Source organism: Phocoena sinus, chromosome 4 (assembly GCF_008692025.1).
Source record: "Phocoena sinus isolate mPhoSin1 chromosome 4, mPhoSin1.pri, whole genome shotgun sequence".
In the NCBI taxonomy this organism is placed as follows: domain Eukaryota; kingdom Metazoa; phylum Chordata; class Mammalia; order Artiodactyla; family Phocoenidae; genus Phocoena; species Phocoena sinus.
In genome coordinates this window covers 114,742,180-114,765,931 of record NC_045766.1, presented here as the reverse complement: position 1 = coordinate 114,765,931, position 23,752 = coordinate 114,742,180, and the positions used below count along the sequence as shown (strand labels likewise).

At 34.1% G+C, this 23,752-nt stretch overlaps 1 protein-coding gene across 7 annotated transcripts in view; it reads left to right on the top strand.

Moving 5' to 3' along the window:
* The window catches only part of ROBO2 (roundabout guidance receptor 2), a 594,883-nt gene that overhangs the window by 54,535 nt on the left and 516,596 nt on the right, over positions 1–23,752 (top strand). For all 7 annotated transcript variants that reach the window (XM_032630901.1, XM_032630900.1, XM_032630902.1 and 4 more), the window contains exon 2: positions 4,880–5,206. In XM_032630901.1, coding sequence (XP_032486792.1) covers positions 4,880–5,206 — 327 coding nt within the window. The remainder of the gene's footprint in view (positions 1–4,879; positions 5,207–23,752) is intronic.

Genomic DNA, 23,752 nt, shown 5'->3' with positions numbered 1-23,752 from the left:
TTTTAGATTAAACTTGACTATTTTATTGCACAATTCATAATTGAGATATAAAATGATGTCCAAACTTGCTACTAGCTGCAAGCAAAGTTAGAATTGCAGATGGTAATTCTGACACGGTGCTTAGCGCGTCTGACCAAATAGAGATCCTGAATATTTCCCATTACATGAGCAAAATATTATTTTCCTGCTGTTGACATATTTTTTCATCTGAAATCTGGAGAAAAAAGTTCTATGGTCCTATATAAAAAAATAAATAAACTAAAGTTATTAATGGAAATTGATAAACAGGTGCTCTAAAGCAGGATTGGCAGACTTTTTCTGCAGAGGATTAGATTACAGTATTTCAAGCTTTGTGGACAATATACAGTCTCATTCTTCCTTCACCTTTTGCTTCTTTTATTCTTCTTCCTCCTCTTTTTTTAACAACATGCTAAAAATGTTAAACTATCCTTAGCTCAAGGTTATACTAAAACTGTTTAAAGCAGTGCTTCTCAAACTTTAATGCACATATGCGTTGCCAGGGAATCTTGTTAAGATGTGGATTCTGATTCTGTAGGTCTGGGGTTGGGCTGGGGACCCTGTATTTCTTATTTGCCCTTGGATATCAAAGCTTTTGAAGCTAAACTGTTTCATGTCTTTTCATGTGATGAACAGCCCCCTCTACTGTTGGGTTTTGAATCCCCAGTGACTTTGGCTGACAACTCAGCTATCTTTTTTTTTTTTGTTTTTTAACCAAATAATGGGGTTGTTTTGATCCTAGTACTTTAGTGGCCCTTCATAATTTTAAAGCCTCAGACCTCTTTGGAAATTCGATGAAATCTGTAGCCCCTCTTGCTACTACTCCCTCCTGTCCACACAAGAATACCCATTTTTATACACAATTTCAAAGAATTCACAAACCTGTCTAAGGCTTACCCATCTTAAGGGTCACTGCTGTAGTTGTGTAATGTCTGAATTTAAGGGAGTTCAAAATTAATTCCCTCACTTTTAATAACATCTTAAAATTTAGATTGCAGCTATGTTTTTGTGTATCTCCATATCATTCTGTCTATCTACCTACCTATATGACTATTAATCATCTATCTGACTGGTACAACATTTTAACTTTACTTTATGCCCTATTGGCCATTGCTGGCCTGATGATTACATTTAAACTTAAAACTATGAATGAGGAAAATAACCTAACTATTGGTCAGGATGAACATGAATTGTTACAATGCCTTGTATTAAATTTGTTCACAGTGCCTTTACTTATGACTTTTAAAAAACTACTTTATTGACATTAATTCATACATACTTTACTCATTTAAAGTGTACAATATAATAGTTTTTATTATTTTCATGGAGTTGTACAACCATCACCATAAATAATTTTAGAATATTTTCATCACCCCCAAAAGATTCGCCAGTCCCCCTTCACCTCTCACCCCCATTACCTACCCTAGACAACTGAAAATCTATTTTTTTGTCTATGAATTTAACTATTCTGGACATTTCTATGTAAGTGGAATCATTTTGTGACTAGCTTCTTTCACTTAGCATAATATTTTCAGTGTTCACTTATGTTATAGTGTGTATCGGTGCTTCATTCATTTTTATTGCTGAATAATATTCCATTATGTGGATATATAACATTCATTTATGCATTCATCAGTTAATGGACATTTGGGTTCTTTCCATTTAAAAAATTATTATGAATAATGCTGCTATCAATGTTACAGTTTTTGTGGGGACATGAGATTTCATTCCTCTTGGGTATATACCAGGCAGTGGAATCGCTGGGTCATATGTTAATTCCAAAACTTTTTGAGGAACTCCAGATAGTTTTCCAAAGTGGCTGTACCATTTTACATTCCCACCAGCAATGTATGAGGCTCTCAATCTTTCAACGTCCCAGACAATACTTGTTATTTTACACTTTTTGGATTATTGCCATCCTAGTGGATGTGAAGTATATCTCGTGGTCTTGATTTGCATTGTCCTGATAGCTAATGATGTTGAGAATCTTTTCATGTGCTTACTGACCTTTTGTCTAACTTTTTTGGATAAACGTCTATTCAAATCCTTGGCCCATTTTTAAATTCAGTTATTTGTACTTTTATTTAGTTGTAAGCGTTCTTTATATGTTCTAGATATAAGTCCTCTATCAGATATATGATTTGCAACTTTTTTTCTGATTCTGTGGGTTGTTTTTCCTTTTGTAATGTTTTTTTCAAGAACAAATATATTCGTTGCATGTGATTTTGGTGTCATATTCATGAAGGTTTTGACTAACTCAAGATCATAAAAATATGCTCCTGTAATTTCTTTTAATTGTTTGATAATTTTACCTCTTACATTTAGATTGTAGATATTCTTTTGAATTTTTTATAACAGCGGAGTAAAGCTACTACAAGAATATCCAAATGCAACAGCACTAGGATAGTTTACATATGTTATAGTGATAAATGAGTAAAATTCTCTGAGTGCTATTGGACATGTTAGATTCTAAATCTTATTGCTAAATAGTTTAGATGTTTTGCATCTAATTCTCTTATTAGTCTATTATTTTATATTTTATTTAATAAGTGTTAGTGTATTTCAGGTCCTGTTCAGGCCTTATTCAGGCCAAACTGCCTAATAAGGCAGAGAACTTTTTGATGTAGAAAATAGCACTCTAAAAACATGGACAGTTAACTTGCCTAGTTTTAATAATAGAACAACTTTGGCATTAGGGAGAATGTAGATGATTGCATATGGAAGATTAGAGAAGAGCAAGGAAGGTATCCAAACAAGAGGATTGTGGCTACCGTATGTCTGTTACATGAAAAGTGACATATAACTCTTGGTGCATTTTAGTATCAGTTTCTATGGCTATGTGTCCAGACCTTTACATTTGGGAATATGCTACTGATTTGCAAGCTATGATTAGTTATTCATATTTAAGTACTTGGGATCTTATTTATTACTTTTTAAAGTAATTCTTACTTTTTATATTCTATAAATTCCTCATTTGTGTTAGGGCCTCAGTACTTACAATTTATAACCTTCTTTATTACTGTGATGCAGGTTGTGGTTTTCTGTCCATATTTAAATGCTTTGGGTCTCTTTAGTTCTTTTCTTAAAATTTTGACCTATGTAGTGTAAATTACTCTTGCTTTAGGTACCTAGCACTTGTAACGTATAAGTTCCTTCTTGCATCTGATGAGCTAACAAATGGTAATCAGCAACCTTTAAAAGTTAATCCTCTTCAGAAAAGATTCATTCACTACCAAAATAAATTCCCTTTATTAAATTCAAATAGAAATTTTAAATTAATATTGAAAGTTAACTGGAATAACATTGATGAGTAAATATTACTTCTGTTTATTGAACAGAAATGTGCCAATATTGGGTGATTGGTTGGAAAATTGTAAGAGCTTTTAAAAGCTCGTATGTAGATTATCATTATGTCTCCAGACAGAGTTCTCTCAGCCGTCTCCTTTAGAATTATTTGCAGCAGCTGGTAGGACCTTTCCACAAATAATGGCTTCTGACACTTCATAAATTAAAATATTCAAAACAGTACATTATGCAAAATTTTCATCTTAAAATACCAAACAGGTCCTTCTCTTCCTATTTCTTCTAACTTTTAATGGCCCCATTTTCATTGTAGCCACAGGAAAGTTATTGGTACCTGTCACTCTTCCTTATTGTATGGAATACCAAATTCTGTCAAGTGTTTATTTTACTGTATAACTTATATCTTCCTTCTTTTTTCTACCTTAAGTGTTTCAAGGTCAGGTTCTTTTTATTGTTCTCTGGTATATAGAAGTAACTCTCACCTGTCTTTTTTGCCTCCATCGCTATCTATCTTTTACTGTACAGACCAAAAGAACCTTTCTAATACACAGATGGTCATATCACTGCTCCCTCAAAATCAGTTAGCCATATGGAATAAAAGTCACAGTCCTTAGCGTGGTATTTTAAGCCCTTTTGTCTCCGGCTGTAAGACTGCTTTTTACCCTCACTTGCCACGTTAACTTCCTCCCTGATTATGAAATGTTTTATACATATATTGTCATTTCTCTGACCTTTTGCTCATGCTATTTCTTCATTCTGAATGTCTTTCTCCTTCTGTTGACATATTATTTTCATTCTTTACAACTCAATTTAAATGCTACCTTTTTTGGGGAAGCCTCTCACTGTGCTCTAGTTAGAGATGACATTACTTTTCCGGATCTTTTCCTGTAATACATTTCTTGGACCTCCGTGCAACACTTATTTCAACATAGTGATTTAACCTGAGTTCCTCAGTCAGACATACCTGGATTCAAATCCTGCCTCTACTGCTTACTTCTTCCACAGTCCTGGACAATATATGTCATTAAACTTCTTCCTCATCTGTTAAATTGAGTTACTATTTGTACATAATGTGCAGGTCTTTTTTTGTGTTGACTCTGATAGCACAATGCCAGCATGATAAACGTTTTCTATGTGTGTATTTTAGGCACTTGGCTTTCTCCCCTAGTACACTTGTAAGCACTTGGCTTTCTCCCCTAGTACATAGTAAGCACTTTGAAGACAGGAAATTAACCTTACTCATCTTAGTACCCATTGCAACTTACTGGTTCCAAAAGAAAATTTCATGCTTATTTTTATTTGTCCTGACTCATGGAACATGTTAAAACTAACTCATTAGAATTAACGTATTAATTTACTGCTGTATTGTCTTGTTCCAAAAGGGACTTGGAATGACTTACGAGATGCATAAAGAACAAAAGACTGAAATATAAATAAAATAGTAGTAACTGCAGTTTGAATGATTGAATAGTTTAATTTTACCAGTGTGAACCTAAGTGAAACAAAAGCTATAGATAAGAAATGTTAAAGCTTGTCTTCATTCTGTCACATTTTGTAGGATCTCGTCTTCGCCAGGAAGACTTTCCCCCGCGGATTGTGGAGCACCCTTCCGATGTCATTGTCTCTAAGGGAGAGCCCACCACGTTGAACTGCAAGGCCGAGGGCCGGCCAACGCCCACCATTGAGTGGTACAAGGATGGCGAGCGGGTGGAGACTGACAAGGATGATCCCCGGTCCCACAGGATGCTTCTGCCCAGCGGTTCCTTATTCTTCTTGCGCATTGTGCACGGGCGCAGAAGTAAACCTGATGAAGGAAGCTACGTGTGTGTTGCAAGGAACTATCTTGGTGAAGCAGTGAGTCGAAATGCATCTCTGGAAGTGGCATGTAAGTAAACGTAATGAATCTCATAAATGGCATGCGCTTTTACTTTGATTTTTTTTTAATAAGCTTTGATTTGTTCTCATAGATGCTTAATACCTATAGAATACAACAATCAATACTCTCTGCATAATTTTACTTTGCCTTCTCCAAAGAAGGCTTGTCAAAATAATGTATAGCCAAGGTGTTGCAGTAAATTTATTTATATTGAAGCAATGTGGGTATTATGATATTATATTAAAGCAAGGCGGCGATGATGCTGGTCGTATTTAAAATTTGAATTATTAATGAGAGATATAATAAAATATTAAGGTTAGCGATGTTAAAATAAAAAGTTTATGTGTAACATGGGATCAAATATAAGGTATAAATTCATTATTGTACCTATTCCTGTTACCTATTTATATATAACTAATATATTATATATACATGTATATATTTTTTAAATCTAACTTTTATTGGGCAACTTTAAAAAGAATATACTCTTTAGGTTATATTAACTCTTTTACTTCCAGGCTAAATTCAGGGATCATTACCCTAGGCATGCAGGGGAAAATATACCAACAACAGCAACTATATTTTTTTATCAAAAAATTCATCAGAGAAGAGAACTGATTTCTGTTTAGGGACAAAATGTGCATATAGAGGAAGGTCTTACTCAGTTTTGGTAATCAGCAGTACGTAAGGATTTGTCCTGCCCTTGCCACTTAAAAATATATTTATTTATTAATCAGGTAGCCCAAATAGCACTAGTAAATCAAGGCATCAAGGCTTTGCATCTGTTTGATCATTGAGTCCATAACTTTGTTTTTCTGGATGGTTTTCCAGAACAAATTTCAAAATATGTTAGATTTGTTTTCTGGTTTATAAGTGAGGATTTGGTGTCATAATTATTTTGGTATTCTCTATTTTGAAGGAATACTTTATCAAGAATTATTTGTGAATAAGATGGCAATAACTGAGCTTAAAAAAAGTTTGTGCTCTTCAGCTTTCTGCTTGTACCAGTAGGTGTTCATAGGTAAGAGAATTGAAATATTTCAGGATGCATGAGTGTTTTTTTTATAGCTGGGATGAGAGGGCCGGATAATAGTTCATGGTCTCATGTCTGCAATTAACTTTGATACTTATACTCACATGCTATATGGTATCACACTAAATTATAAAACTTGTGTATATGTGTATTGAAATTCTCACAGTGTATCATTACCTTTATACATGAAAACATCTTCTAGTAAACAAAATCATACAATTTCTTATTCAGCTATCACAATGAAAGCTTTTGCTTTTACGCATCCAGTCTTTTGATTTATGCTTTTGTACCAAGAAATCTGGAACCCAGTCCATGCTTGAAATGTGTAAGTCCAATAGGAAAAGACTACAGGAATCCTAAAACCCGAATTTTTAAATCAATGAGCTTTGAGAAATTTATTATGTGAAGTACTTTGAGATATAAGCATTAGAACTTTTGCTAGTAATGCCATTTTGTGCCAGTTGCTAGGTAATTTCATTTTTATAACTTACTTCAAAAAGCAGTTAGATTAAATGCAGTTTAGTGAGATTTGAAATATATACACAGAACCTCAAGAATGCAAATATTGCTAACTGTCCATTTTTATTTTGAAATATCTTATATCTGGAACATTTCAAACATACTGAAATATTTCAATGTCAATTCTATTGATTGTTTTCCCCACCATATCCCTTTACAGTAAATATAACATGCATTATTCTTTCTTTTTATAGATAAAATGAAACCCATGATGGTTAGGTGACCAAGACTAAGGCAATAAATTAATGGGGAATTCAAGATCAGACCATGATTGTTCTAATTTTTAGTTTGAGAGAATTGTACCATATTTCGAAAAACGCTCAAATGAAACCAGGCTCATCTTATATAAATAAAAATAAAGAACATTTAATTAAAAGATTTTCTTTTATCCACTCAGCAGCAAATAACTTTTTTTATTTTTTAAATTGAGGTATAGTTGTTGTATAATGTTATATCCGTTTCAAGTACACAACCTGGTGATTGACAATTTTGAAAGATTAAGTTCCATTTATAGTTATTATAAAATATTGGCTAAATTCCCTGTGTTGTACTATATATATCTTTGTAGCTTATTTATTTTAAGCAAATAACTATTTTTAATCCTTCACTAACTTTCTTCTCAATATTAAAGTTTATCTAAATTGGCCAGTCATTTTATTGTTAGACAGCTATAAACTTATCTTTATTCTGATTCTTAGCATTGTTAAAATTGCTCCCAACACACATGTATCTTGTACTTTTATTTAACATAAAGGATTTCTCTCTTTCTTAATTGCATCATTAATAATTAATCAAACTGTTTTAGAGGGAAAATTTTAAACCACGATTTTTTTTCAATGTACTATGACAGTTACATTTTTCTTTATTTTTAAATCAGTGAGCTTTGAGAAATGCTAAAAAATGCTTCTGACCTAGAGAGGAACACAAGAAGAGTTCTAAATTGGATTTAGCTAGTGAATAAAATTCTTTCTTCTAATGCCCTGTCAACAGTTCATGCCATTTGAGGCAATAAAAGATCAAATAATATCCATTTATATGTTGCTCATCCCTTTCGCATTAGCTCATCAGTCTTCTCCATTTCCTTATGTGTTTCATAAAATGTGTTAATATGGAAATTTAGGTCAAAGCATTGTGATTTGTCAATCCTATTGGTAACCAAGGTGTATTTTTATAAAATGATAGGAACCGCTGTGGGTCATATAAATGTCTGGCCTTCATATTTTAGGACACTCAACATAATTGCTCAATTATGGCATATCCATTTCTTCATTTGTTAAAGGAAAGAATGGAAACCTAAAAACACTATGTATTTGCAGAGCTGTAGGTAGCTTGATATGAGGTTGGTGGGCAGCGTAAGTTAGAAAGATAGGTATGTGCTGAATCATAAAATCTAGACTTTTTGTTATGTAAAAGGAGATTCTTTCCTTTCAATTTTGAAAGAAAATTGAAGATAGGGTTAAAGGGATGATGACTGAAGTTGAGCGGAGTTAAGAAGCTGTCAAATCATTCAGAAAAGAGTATATGTTAGATTTTAAACTGAACAAAGCAGTGAGGATTAAAAGAAGGAAATAGTTTGAACTGTATTTAGAAATTATAAATTATATCACTTTATGGTTGGTTTGGGGAATAGAGGGTGATTCCCAGATGTTTTTGGGGGAGTGACTGTGTACATTATGATACCTATCATCCAAAGGGATGGCAGATACAGGAGAAATAACTCTAGTGAGAACAGGAAAGTGAGGTCAGCTTGGTTGTATTGTTTGACATGCCAGTGAAATATCAAGGTAAAAATATGCCATATTCCATTAAGAAAAGAGCTTCTAGAATTGAGAAGTCTTTCCCAGATGGAGGTTGAAGCCAGGGGAGTAGATAGACATAGATGTGATTGTCCAGGCAAGCTGTGTGTAGGGCTGCGATCACTCCCATTGTTTGGAAAGAATATTTAATGTTGGGCAAAGGAAAGTCTAGTTCAGGAGGCTCAGAGGAGGTATTGGAGTGATAGAACATGGGACGTGGAGTGACAAGAAAAATAAGGAAATAATTTTAAGAAAGAAAAAGTGGTTGGCAATGCAAGTGCCACGTGGTGGTCTAAATAAAAAGTGTCTGTGGTCTCTAGGGGTGGAAAGAAAGCACAGCAGCTGAAGAATGAGTTGGTAGTGGAGTTGGAGTGGCAAGTGCTGCCTGTTCTTTCAAGAACTCAGGGGCGGTCAAAATCGGTTGCGAATTGATTTAGGTGTATATAGGAATATCTAGGTGGTATGGATAAGTAGCAAACAACCTTGTTATAACTTTTATTGTGAAATAATTATTGATAAAAAATCTGGAATTTTTGACTCTGCTTCGTCTTGATTTTCATTTTTAATTTCAACAATCTTGCTTTCTGCTGTCATATGATATGAGCAGTTTTATTGATAACCGTCTGTCTTGACGGATTGTATAGAAGTTAGCCTGTTTTTATCATACTCTATTCATTCCCTTTTTGTTTTATTAAACACAGAGTTCACTTTTATGTAACGGAACAACATAATTGAGGAAAAAACTATTCAGGGCCAATCCTTGCAGTGGAGATTTGAATCACCTACCACATATTTGCTTTTTTCCCCTCTTGGTTTGGAAAAAAAAAAGCAATCCAGAATGTACTTTTTAGATCACTTTAACTCAAGGAAGGTATTTAGGCAAAAAAGTGATTTTTACATATTTAGAAAACAGAATTGCAGGTTCTACAAGTAAGGCACTTGGCACTGAAGAATTTAATACATAGTTTTCCAGTGGGACCACCAAGAGAGCTGAGACGTAGCTGGTGCAGATAGGATTTCAGTTTGAACTCCAGGCCTCCCTGTGTTTGGAGCAGAAGGAGCACAGGGGTCCTCACGCAGATTGTGGCTGCCTGTGATGCAGCCTGAGTCAGTGGCAGTGCCTAGAGATGGCAGCTGTAGCCCCAGGTGGTAAATATATGACAGCAGCTTCATCTATCGACCAGGGTAAGAGGGGGTTGTGGCCTAAATGAAAATTCATGAAATATTGATGAAGTCCCCAGATTATTTTTTCCGTTTCCTTTTCTCTGTACTACGCCAGTGCAGAGAGGGGAGATTAAATGAAGTGATGAACGCTTTAGTGGCAAGGAGGTTGTGGTTCAAAGGTCAAGGGTCACTTAGAAACCAGTCTTTTTTTTCCCCTTTCCTTACTTATAAATCAAAACTAAAACACAAGAACTTTTCAGATTACCTATGATTTAGCTTTGCTTTGATAAAAATAAAATAAAATGGCTAAATGTTTGAAAGTTGGCTTTTGATGCAACTACAAAAGAGACTAGATGTGGTTCATAATTCAGTTGGGGAACTAGAAATAGATTGAATTCCATGACTGCAGGGTGATTTCTTTTCTATTCTTCTTCCTTTTTTTCTTTTTTGTTTCCACGTATGAAGACCCATGCCTCAAGAAAGTCATTTAGAGAAGGAAAAGGTGTTGCATTATTTATGTCACAGATTGCTAGAACAGCAAAGCTATGGAACACTCTACAGACATAATGATCCTGCTTTAAATCCAAAACTAAATTGATGTTTTATCTGTACAAGGGAGAGAGGTTATAGAAGTAGACTGACTTTAGTAACAGAGGACACAGGTGGCATTAAAAATGAACACAAGGTGAAGTGTTTCATTGATATTTCCAAGTTAATAAATATGTAATTTTTTTCTTTTTCTTTTTTTACTTTCGGCTGTAAATGAATGTTATCCAGGCAAAATACCTTTATGCTCCAAAAACACAGAGATAAATTAAATTGCAGAAAAGCCTGAGCCATGGAGAACTTTTTAAAAAAAATCACTTTACTGAGATATGGTTCACATATAATTTACCCAGTTAAAGTGTATAATTTAATGTTTTTTAGTGTATTCACAGGGCTGTGCAACCAACACCACAATCTAATTTGAACATTTTTGTCACTTATAAAGAAAACTGTATACCCATTAGCAGCCAATTCCCATTCTCCTGGAACCCTTCTGCTACATCCCTAAGCAAACACTAATCTAACTATCTTGTCTCTATATATTTGCCTATTCTAGACATGTCATGTAAATAGAATCATACAATACATGGTCTTTTTTGACTAGCTTCTTTTCCTGAGTATAATGTTTTCAGGGGTAATCTTTGCTGTAGCATGTATCAGTATTTCATTTCTTTACACTGCTGAATAATATTCTATGGTGTGGATGTACCACATTTTATCCGTTCACTTATATGCTGATGGAAATTTGGGTTGTTTCCACTTTTTGTCTTTTACGAATAATGCTGCTATGAATATTCTTGTACAAGTTTTTGTGTGACATATGGTTTCATTTGGGTATTCTCTTGGGTACATATCTAAGAGTAGAGTGCTTAGTTATATGGTAACTCAACTTTTTAAGGGACTTATAGGTAACTTTTAAGTGTAGATAAAAATATTTATTAGTGTTATTGAATTAACCGTATCCAACTCCCCTCTTAGTACAAGGCACAGCTAGAAACATTGCCAGTATTTGATAAATGTTATTGACTGACTGGCATGTTATACTTCCTTGTGTTATATGTCCATATTTTAAGATAAGATTTAATTAATTAAAAATATAAAATAATTAACTCTGTAAAGCCACTGAATGGTCATGAAGTTTCTATTTTTTTCTTTGACCTAGTTATTTAATTCAAGTAGGTATGAATTGATGAAATAAATTCTGAAATCACTTCCCCTTATAAAACTTCTTACCAAACCGTGTTGACTTTGGCCCCAATTAAGTTGGATAGTCTTGCTATTTGAACCTTACTTCACTTTCTGCCACATTTCTATTTGTCCTGAAAGAGGACAGTATTCTGGCTTCTCAGGAGATGACATTATCTTTTCTGAGAATAATAGGTTCTGACATAACCTTTCCTGTTCCCAGATTATTTTTCCTTTCAAAGATCTTAACGTTTGTTTGTTTGTTTGTTTTTCTTTCATTTACTAGGAAGGTTTAGAATAAGAAATTAATGGTGATTATAATAGAAGTTGATTAAGTAATTCCAGGAATAGGGAAACAAAGAACTGCTATCACAACTCAACTTTCCTAAAACAGACAAATGTATCTATTTAAATGCGTAAGAGGCAACTAGTCAATTGGAACTGCTATTCATAGATTTTGACTAAGAAGAATATAAGAGCTACTGGCTTTTTCATGATTCCTCTGTTCGTATTTCTACAAATTTCAAGAGAGAATGCAGAGAATTTTGGGGGAGGGTATACAGACAACCACTCATACCTTAATGTACTTGGGCCATGTTATGCACTAACTTGTATCCCCCCCGAATTCATATATTGAAGCTCTAATCCCTAGTACCTCAGAATCTGACTGTGTTGGTAGATTGGGTCTTTAAAGGAGTAAATTAAAATACAGTTGTTAGGGTGGGTCCTAATCTATTCTAACTGGTGGCCTTATAAGAAGAGGGCGTTTGGACACATAGACACCAGGGAGGCACATGCACAGAGGAAAGACCATATGGGGACACAGTGAGAACGTGGCCATCTGCAAGCAAGGGGAGAAACCTCAGAAGAAATTAAAACTGCCAACACCTTAATCATGGACTTTTAGCTTCCAGAGCTGTGAGAAAATAAATTTCTGCTATTTAAGCACACAGACTATGGTATTTTGTGATGGCAGCCCTAGCAAATTAATACAGGCCATTTGTCTTACAGCAAGAGTAACCACTGGTAAGAGACCATAAAAAAAAAAAATAGTGATTTGAATCAAATATTGTTTGTGCTCTGTGGATTTGTACTGCCCTGCATCCACAATGTTGGCCCGAGGCTGTTTTGAAAGAAATCTGTAAACTCAATTGAAAGTATTATAAACCGTGAATGTATGGGCATAGAGGAATCAATCTAAAACATCTTTAACTAGAAAGAAAAGACAATAGCACATGTTTTGGTATTTTTTTGGTATTAGAGAACAGTGTTAGAAGGTACATGAGTGTGCACACGCACACATCTGTGTTACTTGGGCTGTTTTGTCTGTGTACCTTTTAATTGTGTAATACTCCATCAGATTCTTTCATATACAGGTCTCTCCTTTAATCTTCACAAATGAAGGTGTGAAATTACTATGCATGGAGTACATGTTTGAGCTTATGAACTATTTAAATATGTGTAATGCTGTATTTTGATATCAGGTTTCTGTTAACTGTATTTACTGTATTCAACCCCTCTCCCTTTACAAGTCTCAAGTTGCCGTTCACTAAAATTAGCCTGAATTAACTCTGATTCCAAGGAAAGCACGTAAATAAGAGAAAGAGGAATCTTGATGTTCTCTTCTTTTCCAAAGACTATTTCCCAAAACAGTTTAATCCTGAACTCTGCCAACATGTAAATCCTATCCATGGAGTGATAGCCCAACATATTCATAGTGATACTAAGGTGTATTAAGACAAAACTTGTTGAGTTCAGCTCTTGTTTTCAATCTCAGAATTTTTTTTTTAGATAAAAGTAAGAAAAGACTATTTATGGTTTGGAGGGTTTCCCACCTATAAACCTTCAATTTATTCGATTTCAGCTGGTTTGTAAATATAAATTGATTCTATTGAAAATGTATATAGGTTGACACTGTAGTTAGGAAATGTAATTTTGTGCAGCAACGTGTATGCTTTTCTCTCAAGATATGTGTTTCATCAGAAAGACAGGTCTCCAATTTTCCTTCGTTAGGTTGAATTTGTTTCTGATAATTATAATACACATTGTTTAATTCTGAAGCAGCTCCCACAAGGTTTCTATAATTACATAAAGGGGGTTGCACTTTTTTCATGCATGAGTCAGTATATGTGTTAAGCTCTTTAGAGGAGTACAGAAGTAAAAACGGCAGGTGAAATTTTTTGTTCAACTCTGGAAATTTCTTCTTCTGTAGAAGTCTGTAACAGCCTGTGACTTAACTGCTAAAGGATGAGAGGTTCATTTGAGGAATCAACATATTCTTTACACTCTGAATCATTGGAATTGGTTTTCCTCTTAGGAGATTCTCAAATGCAAACAACATTTTCAACCACCTCTTTCTTAATTAGGAGATATTCATACATTTTTGTCAATAGGGTATGCGTTTTACAAGAAGTAATCTAGGAAAACAATATTGGGCCCCTGTTTAGGATTTCTGTAAACTCTCTGAAGTTCCCTAGCACTGCCCTTCTGGGGCTGCTCAGACATCAGTAGTGTCTCTGACCCTTGGAGAGAAGTCAGGCAAGGATTGTAAGAGAGGCAGGTGCTTTGAGGATGTGACAGACAGATATATAGGCCCAGAATCTGGTGAATTCCAATAAGTTTTTGTATGTTTATTTTGTCTTGCTTTTTTGTTTTTGCAGAAATTCTACCACCCCAAATAGCCCATGGTCACTTACTCACTGGTTAGCCTAAGCCTGTTAAAAAGTTGATCCTCACAAAGCCTGCAAGCAAGGGTGTCAGCCTGGGTTACAGGCAGCAAGAAAAGTCCGATTGGCTTACGCCGTTGGCCCTTTAAGTAGCATCACAAGTAGGGCCTAGAAACTGAGTGTAAAGTAACATCTAAGAAGAAAAGGGCTCTTTTTATCACATATACCTTTTTCTGATAATCAGGCCATTTTCCAGTTATACAAGTACTTATTATTTATAAAGACAATCATTAAGTTTTTTATGTGGTTATCTAACATCTAAGTCTGTACAAAGACTTTGGCACAAACTTTACAGTTTTTATATATAAACTGTAAAATTATGGAAAGGTAACATGACTATTTTACTTTCATAATGTCGTATTCAATATAGACTGTTATGTATACATATATATATCAACCTGCTTCACTCTCCTCCTACTTGCTTTTTCTGCTTATTCACATTGAATGAGGATGTTCAGTGTTTTTCCTTAAATCTATTCAAAGGTCTTTACTGGCTTTCTTAGGCATTAGGAGTAAAAAGCAGCTTAAGAGATCCATGCCTTCAATGGTGCTTGTGTTATAAGTGAGAAGCCTGGGAAACCTCATCAAGTAGCAGCTCACCTTCCACTGTGGTGTGGGGTAAAGGCCCTCAGACAGGACATGCCACAGGCATTAGAAGAAGTGACATCAAATGCTTCTGGATGAATATGAATGGAAAGTGGCCTTAGAAAACTGGAGAGAAGTGTAAAAGCAAAGACCTGAGGCTGTGTGTGATTAGCCAGTGTGGGGAGTACTTACTGTATTGTTGAATTGGAGAACGTATGTAGGAGAGTAGAGGGAGATAATTTAAATAGGGAAGTAGAGATTGGTCATAATTAAATGAACTAAGGAGCTTGCACGTTATCCTAGAAGACCTGAGGGAGCCTTCAATGTTTTTTGATTTGGGAATGTTACTTGTAAGGTATGAAAGGGGATATGTTAAAGGCAGTATAAGGTGGATTAGAACATGGAAGAGTGTGAAGGTAGGAGATCTATTACAAATTAAGATATGGTAAGAAGAAGGTTGAATTACTTTGATGAATTAAATTGATATTTGAAAGATGGGAGATGGCATTTCAAAGGAGAATTGATGCACATTTAAGAAATGAGTTTGTGGTCCAAGGGATGATATAAATTTAGTTTGCTACATTTTTGGACAGTACTTTCTAATTGCTAGGTACTCAGCTAGGTGCTCAGGATACTGATATTTAAAACAAGAGTTGTTTAATAAGTATAGAGTTTCAGTTTTGCAAGATGAAAACGTCCTGGATATCTCTTGCACAGCAATGTGAATATACTTAACACTACTGAACTGTATGCTTAAAAATGATTGAGATGGTATATTTTATGTTACCTGTGGTTTGTTTACCTCAGAAACAAAAAACAAAAAACAGAACAAGAGATGACTCATTCCATCAAAGAGTGTTCAACAAGATGGTATAAAATGTAAGTCCTAGAGTAAGGAACACCTGAACATGTGGGAATTCAGAGGAAGAAAATACTGATTTTGCCAAGAGAAATATGGACCAGGCTAAATGATTTCTGTAAGTGGAAAGTCAGTAAAAATAATCACTAAATGCCAGGATTTTTCCTAAGTGTTTTATATTTACAATTTATTTTGAGTATAATTCTCAAAACAACTTATTATTTTCTCTCTATTATATCTGAGGCCAAATCTTTGTTAACTTAGCAATTTTTGCACAGTAAGAAGAGTCAGGATATGAACCCAGACAGCCTTTGCCTAGAGTTTGCTTTCTTAACTACCATGCTAAGTGGTCTCATTGATTCATTTAAACAAACAAAATCATTTGACACTTAGAAGAAATCATTAGCATTTGTTTTAGGTATTCTATCCAGAAATGGTTATCCAGTTGTATACATACAATGAGAATGCTGGACCACATGAAGTCTAAAGCTTCATTTTGGTGCTAAAATTCTGTGATTCATGGGGTACTAAAGGAAACAAACAACAGAAAGAGTAAGCTTTTCTTTTTTTAGATTTAGTTATATATTGACATTTAAGAGCTCATTAGTCTATTCAAGTAATTTGATTTTCTCTGTACAGTTCCTAGTTGTCAAATATCAGTATCAGGAAGATCCATCACTTTCAGGTCTTATTGACATGTTTGCAGGCCAAAGCAGCTTGGAGCTTAAGAATCAAATTTATAAGAAGAGTTATCTATCATTTAATATCTAAAGATAACTTGATTAAGTTTTATAAAAAAAAAAAGGGAGTATGATAATAGCAATGATACCCTTAGAGTATTTTCTCGAGTTCTTTAGAAGTTATTAACATATTAACATGCATTATCTCATGGCCATATTTGTAGAAATTTGCTAACTTTGATAGTTTCTTTCTAAGTTCAGTACTTAACATTAACAGTGGTCAATTTGGCTTTCAAATAACTCTAGTTTTAATTTAAAAATTGATTAAAGGAGGAAGAATTGTTTTTTCACTAAATGATAACTTAGAGCAATTGGATATTCAAAGGCAATAAAAGAAGCTCAAGTTACAGTTCAAACATTATACAAAAATGAATTAAAAATGGTTTAAATATTTAAATGTAAATCATAAAATTTATAAAACTTTTAGGAAATAGGACAAAAATCTTTGATACCTTGGGCTTGGTAAAGAGTTCTTAGACATGATACCAAAGCACAAACCAAAAAGATAAAATAAATAAATTTGACATCAAGATGAGAAATTTTTATTCTCTGAAAGATCTTGTCAAGAGGATAAAAAGACAAGTTAAATACGAGGAGAACATACTTGCGAACAACATATATCTGACCAAAGATTCATACCTAAAATGTATAAAGATCTCTCAAAGCTCAACATTAAATAAAATGAATAATCCAGTTAGCAAAAAGGGCATAAGACATAAAGAGACATTTCACCAAGAGGATGTATGGCAGGGAAATAAGCACTTGAAGAGATGTTAAAAATCACTAGCCTTAGGGGAATGCACATTAAAATAGACTATGATGAACAATCACTACCTACCATTTAGAACAGCCAAAATACAAAATCGTGATCTCTCTTTCATTACTGGTAGGAGTGTAAAATTGTACAGTCACTCCGCAAAATAGTTTGACAATTTCTTAAAACACTGAACATACATTTACCATACATTTGCACTCCTGGGCACTTAGCTAAGAGAAATGATAACTTACATCTGCACAAAAGCCTGTACACAACTTTAAAGCAGTTTTATTTGTAAAAGCAAAAAAAATGGAAACAATTAAAATGTCTCTCAATAGGTGAATGGTTAAACAAACCATGTTATATATATATACCACGGAACACTACTCAACAATAAACAGGAATGAATTATTGATATGCACAATGACTTAGAGAGATCTCGAGGGCATTATGCTGAGTGAAGAAAGCCATTTCAAAAGGCTACATACTGTATGGTTCCATCTATATAGCCTCCTCATAATGACAAATTTATAGTGATGGAAAAGAGATTACTGGTTGCCAAGGGTTAGGGATGGTGGGGAGAGACCCATGGGTGTGTTTATGAGGGGAGAGCAAGAGGGTGATCTTTGTAATGATGAAACAGTTGCGTATCTTGGTTGTGATAATGGTTACGCAAATATACATATGATAAAATGACATAGAAGCACATGCATTGTATCAATGTCAAATTCCTGGTTTTGGTATTGTACTATCATTATGTAAGATGTAACCACTGAGGGGAAACTAGGTAAAGGGTACAGGGGACATGTCTGTACTATCTTTACAATTTCCTATGAATCTATAATTATTTCAAAATAAAAGTTTAAAACAAATAAGCTAACTACCTTAAGTAAACATAAGTATATAAAAATGTCTTAGTAAAAACTAATTATTTTATGACTTTTAAATGTTAAGTGTTTTGCTTAAACTTTGATGAATTCAGATTTTCCCAAATTTCTTTAAAATTCACTTATTTAGATTCACTGTTTGAAATTAATTAAATACAACTCGTGGTATGTTCTACATACAGTTCTGTGAATTTCTTTTTCTGTTTTTGATTTTTGCTCCATCATGGTTTTTGAGTTTAATTATAGGCTTTTTTTTATTGGGGGGAAAGAAGTAGGGGTGTTAAAGTAAGAGGGGAGTGGTTGTTCCTAAGAATAAAGAGTCCCCAGTACTTGACCTAATGAACAGGGTCTCTTATTGTATAAAGCTGCCAAAAAAGTCTCTTACTCTAAACTGCATTAATAGTTCAGATTAAGAAATGTGATCCAGCTTGATTTTTTTTCTGCTAAAACTATGGGTGGAATATTGTTAATAGTTCTGAGTACCAGTTTAAATTCACCATTAAAACTGGAATACCACTAGAAGAGAAAGAGTAAGGATTTAAGACTGTCACAAGTAGAAAAAGCGGAAGGAATTGGGATTATTATTGAGGAACAACGAAGACATGGATAGGGCCGGTAGTTCTCACCAAGCACATCAAGAACTGTCATCCCAAAGAGAGAATATATTTGTTCCATGTGACCCTTGAGGAAAGAAAAGGACCAGTGTATGGAAGCTGCAGGTTTTGCCTCAGCATGCCAGACAATAATTATGGCGTACGTGTTCTTTCTTGGGATTTTTAGGGAATTATAGACAAACCAAGGCCAATATGATGATGTGGTCAGAAGAGAACCTAAAAAATTACATACAACTATATATTTTCTTATAGCTTTACCTTATGTTTTACCTCAAAGGAAAAATCAGTCTTCATGATAATGAAACAAGATAACAAAACTTAAGTACTGGTGACTTATTTAGTCTCATCACTTTATTATTCACAAGGAATTCCATAAAGTAGAAATGATTTCCTTAAATTTAGTATTATCATGTTTCATGAAAAGTCCTTGGAAAAATCTCACTTATGCATATGTCTTACACATCTTATCTTGAAATCCTTTGAGATTATAAGCAATTAAATTAATTGCATTTTGTAGTCCAACCCCTCGTTTATAACATATAATTCCCCAGGACCCACATGTACAGATTCAAGAGTAGCTTGATAGAAAGACTGATTTATTTTTGTTTTCTTCCTGGATCTGCTTTGAATATTCTTAAAAGAAGGAGGAATATGCTGTGTTTAATATTCATATAAGATTTTCTTTTAAAAGCAGCTTCTCTCAAAAGCCTATTGTTAAACAGGACTACCTAGAAAGGGGTCAACTTGCAAAATCCTTCCTAACTACTTGTTTGGTTCTTTTATTGATGGATAAGCTGATAGAATCTAATCTTCATATGTGTCTGTCATTAATAGAGATGTAAGAATTTACATCTCTCAATTTACTTTGTCTTTCTTTTTTCTGTCACATCATAAGGAAAAGCTTTACTAACGAAGTACCCAATGGTAATAACCCATTATATGCTAGGATCTCTCTTTATATCAGATGACATGCAAATGAACTGTTCTATTTCTATGGAGAAAGAAAGACAAGGAGTGGTGTAGTTAATCATGCTTGAGGGCTGCCATAGTGTCTTCTGGGAAATATTATCATTATTCATTCTTATTTAAGGGTCCTTATCCTGTGCATAAGAAAATCTCCCATTCATTCCATTTGGGTTTGATGTTAATTACAGGGGCATTAATGGAAGCTTTCTCATAAGAAATGGATGTAGGACTAAATCAGAAAAAAAAAAAAAAAAGCAACCTTTGGGTGAATCGGGTCATAAAAAAACCGTGCATGAAGAAGCTGGCAGTTTGGAGGAACCTTAGAGATCATCAGTCCCCTTCTTGTTCAGATGTAGAAACTGAGGCCTTGAGACATGAACTGACTTAACCAAAGCCCCCAGTTGATGAGAGGCAGGCCTGAGATGGCAAATGAGGGAGCCAATTTCATCAGACAGCAATGGAGAGGAAAGATAATTTGGGGAATTTCTTTTCCCAGAAAGGACCAGGTTCTGGCCCTGTTCTCTATTAACTAGTTCTATAATTTTGGCAAAGCTTTTAACCTCTCTGGGTCTCTTTTCTTGAATTTAAGGTGAGGGGATTAGACTAGATCATTCGTCCTCCAGAAAAGTGGAAATCTAACTGAGCTACTATAGACGGTTTGCATGCGACTACTGGACAAAGTTCATTGAAAAAAGATATTTCCAACAGATCATGTATGTTTGGATTCCAGAAACTGACAGGAGCCAACCTTGGGTATCAAGTAATTGAGGAGTAGTCTTTTTTTTTTTTTTTTTTTTAATTTATTTATTTATTTTTGGCTGTGTTGGGTCTTCGTTTCTGTGCGAGGGCTCTCTCTAGTTGCGGCAACCGGGGGCCACTCTTCATCGCGGTGCGCAGGCCTCTCACTATCACGGCCTCTCTTGTTGCGGAGCACAGGCTCCCGACGCACAGGCTCAGTAGTTGTGGCTCACAAGCCCAGTTGCTCCGCGGCATGTGGGATCTTCCCAGACCAGGGCTCAAACCCATGACCCCTGCATCGGCAGGCAGATTCTCAACCTCTGTGCCACCAGGGAAGCCCGAGCAGTAGTCTTTTTAACTGGCCATTCCCCCAGTCTGTGAAAAAAACCTTTTTTCTTATCTCAGATAATATTATTTTTTTCTTTCTTTTTCACCATTTCTTCAAGCAAATTCTGGTCGACAACAAATAATTGATAATATTGCTGATAAAATGAAGATTTTCCTTAATCTTCTAGTCTTTTGAGGATTTAACTGATCATGGATCCACATCTATGCAGTCCCTAGTCACCTTGTCACCACGTAATTAAGTCATTTTTCTTTTAGGCATTCAGGTCTAAGGTAAATTTTTTTTGCAAAAGTATGTATATTTTGGATCAGTGTTTCTAGTCTCTTGAAGTTTAATGTAAACAAATATAAATTTCTAGTATATAAATTGGATTTTGTTTTGTTTCTCTAAAAGAAGTATTGAAGCAAAGCAGCTAATTTTTGAGATGTATTTGACTTACACATAGTGTATAAAATATTTTATTAGGTAAAATGCATGTTTGTCTTTTACTGAAATATTTTCATAATTATATGAAATTAATTTCATAATTATACACATAAGCAGGCATATATTAGACCAACATAACATTGCTCTTCTTTCTGGACCCATGTTATCTAAATTACTAAAAAAAACCGTTTCTACTGTGTGTGTCTTTTTGTTTGTTTCTTTGTTTTATTTTTCCTTATTTTGTCTTTTATTTTTCTACTTTTTTTTCTGATTATAAATACATTCTTTTTTTTTATTGGAGTATAGTAGCTTTACAATATTGTGTTAGTTTATAATGTACGACAAAGTGAATCAGCTATACATATACATATATCCCGTCTTTTTCGGATTTCCTTCTCATTTAGGTCACCACAGAGAACTGAGTAGAGTTCCCTGTGCTGTACAGTAGGTTCTCATTAGTTATCTATTTTATACATAGTATCAATAGTGTATATATGTCAATCCCAATCTCCAAATTCATCCCACCCCACTTTCCCCCTTGGTATCCATACGTTTGTTCTCTACATCCGTGTCTCTATTTCTGCTTTGTAAATAAGATCATCTATACCAATTCTTTTAGATTCCACATAAATGCGTTAATATACCATATTTGTTTTTCTCTTTCTGACTTGCTTCACTGTGTATGACAGACTCTAGGTCCATCTACATCTCTACAAATGACCTAATTACATTTCTTTTTATGGCTGAGTAATATTCCACTGTATATATGTACCACATCTTCTTTATCCATTCATTCTTTGTCCATCTATTGATGGACATTTAGGTTGCTTCCATGTCCTGGCTATTGTAAATAGTGCTGCAGTGAACATTGGGGTGCATGTATCTTTTTGAATTATGGTTTTCTCAGGGTATATGCCCAGTAGTGGGATTGCTGGGTCATATGGTAGTTCTATTTTTAGTTTTTTAAGGAATCTCCATACTGTTCTCCATAGCGGCTGTATCAATTTACATTCCCACCAACAGTGCCAAAGGGTTCCCTTTTCTCCATGCCCTCTCCAACATTTATTATTTGCAGATTTTTTGATGATGACCATTCTGACCGATGTGAGGTGATACTTCATTGTAATTTTGATTTGCATTTCTCTAATAATTAGTGATGTTGAGCATCTTTTCATGTGCCTCTTGGCCATCTGTATGTCTTCTTTGGTGAAATGTCTATTTAGGTCTTTTGCCCATTTTTTAATTGGGTTGTTTGTTTTCTTGATATTGAGCTCCATGAGTTTTTTGTATATTTTGGAGATTAATCCTTTGTCCATTGCTTCATTTGCAAATATTTTCTCCCATTCTGAGGGTTGTCTTTTCATCTTAGAAATGTTGGAAACTACAGAAAAGTAAAGAAAAAAATTACCACCAGAAATAAACATCATTATTTCCACTGTGGTTTTTTCTTTCTTTATCAACACTATCACTTTAATAATAGACAGTCTGTGAAGTGGATTCAGTTTTAATACTTCAGTAAAATAAAAGATGAAAATACTATACATGTAAATAAATATATCTATAATTTGGTCAAATTGGATAAGCTGTAACATAATTTGTCTATATTTCTTCAAAGAACATTTAGAAATCTTATAATAATGGTTTGCACATGCACTAAGGAAATAGGAATAATCTAAATTGCAAACATGTTTAATAAGTCGTTACAAATTCTAACATTGTGGTTTTTTGGAAGAGTTTTCATATCATAGTCTTACTGCCAAATACTTTATATCATCTCTGTAAAATAAGTTATAATCATTTATTTTTCTGTCACAAAAATAGTTGTCTTTCAGCTTTCTAACTGTGGTGATACCTTTGTGAATACTAGTCCTTCTTCCACCTTTTTAAAACTAATTACCATATATAGCAGGCCAAATTTTACTTGGTAAAGATCAACAAAATAATTTTCAGTGCAGGGACTAACTATACTTTTATGGGCCCTTTAAAAGTATTTATGTATTTTTTGCTTGGGATTTTAGAGGTAGTTTATTCTTCATTTCTTTTTTTTTTTTTTTTTACCTGAAAATATCTTTATTTTCCCCTCATTTTTAAACAGCTTTACTGAGCTGTAATTCACATCCCACATGATTCACATATTTAAAGTGTACAATTCAATGGTTTTTGGTATATTACATTATTGATTTTTTTAAATTGTGGTAAAATATATATGACATAGAATTTGCCATGTTAACCATTTTTAGTGGCATTAATTACATTCACAATCTGCATGATTATCTCCACTATTTCCAAAACTTTTTCATCACCTCAAATGCAAACTGTACCTATTAAGCAATAACTCCCCATTCCCCACCCCAGCCCCTCTAATCTATTTTCCATCTCTATGAATTTGCCTTTTTAGGTACCACATATAAGTGGAATCACACAGTATTTGGCCTTTTGTCTATGCCTTATTTCACTTAGCATGTTTTTAAAGTTCATTCATGTTGTAACGTGTCAGTACTTTACTCCTTTTTAAGGCTTAATAATATTCCATTGTATGGATAGACCACATTTTGTTTATCCACTCATTTGTTGGTAAATACTTCGTTGCTTCTATCTTCTGACAATTATGAACAATGCTGCTATGAACATTAACATACAAGTATGTGTTTGAGTCCCTGCTCTCAAT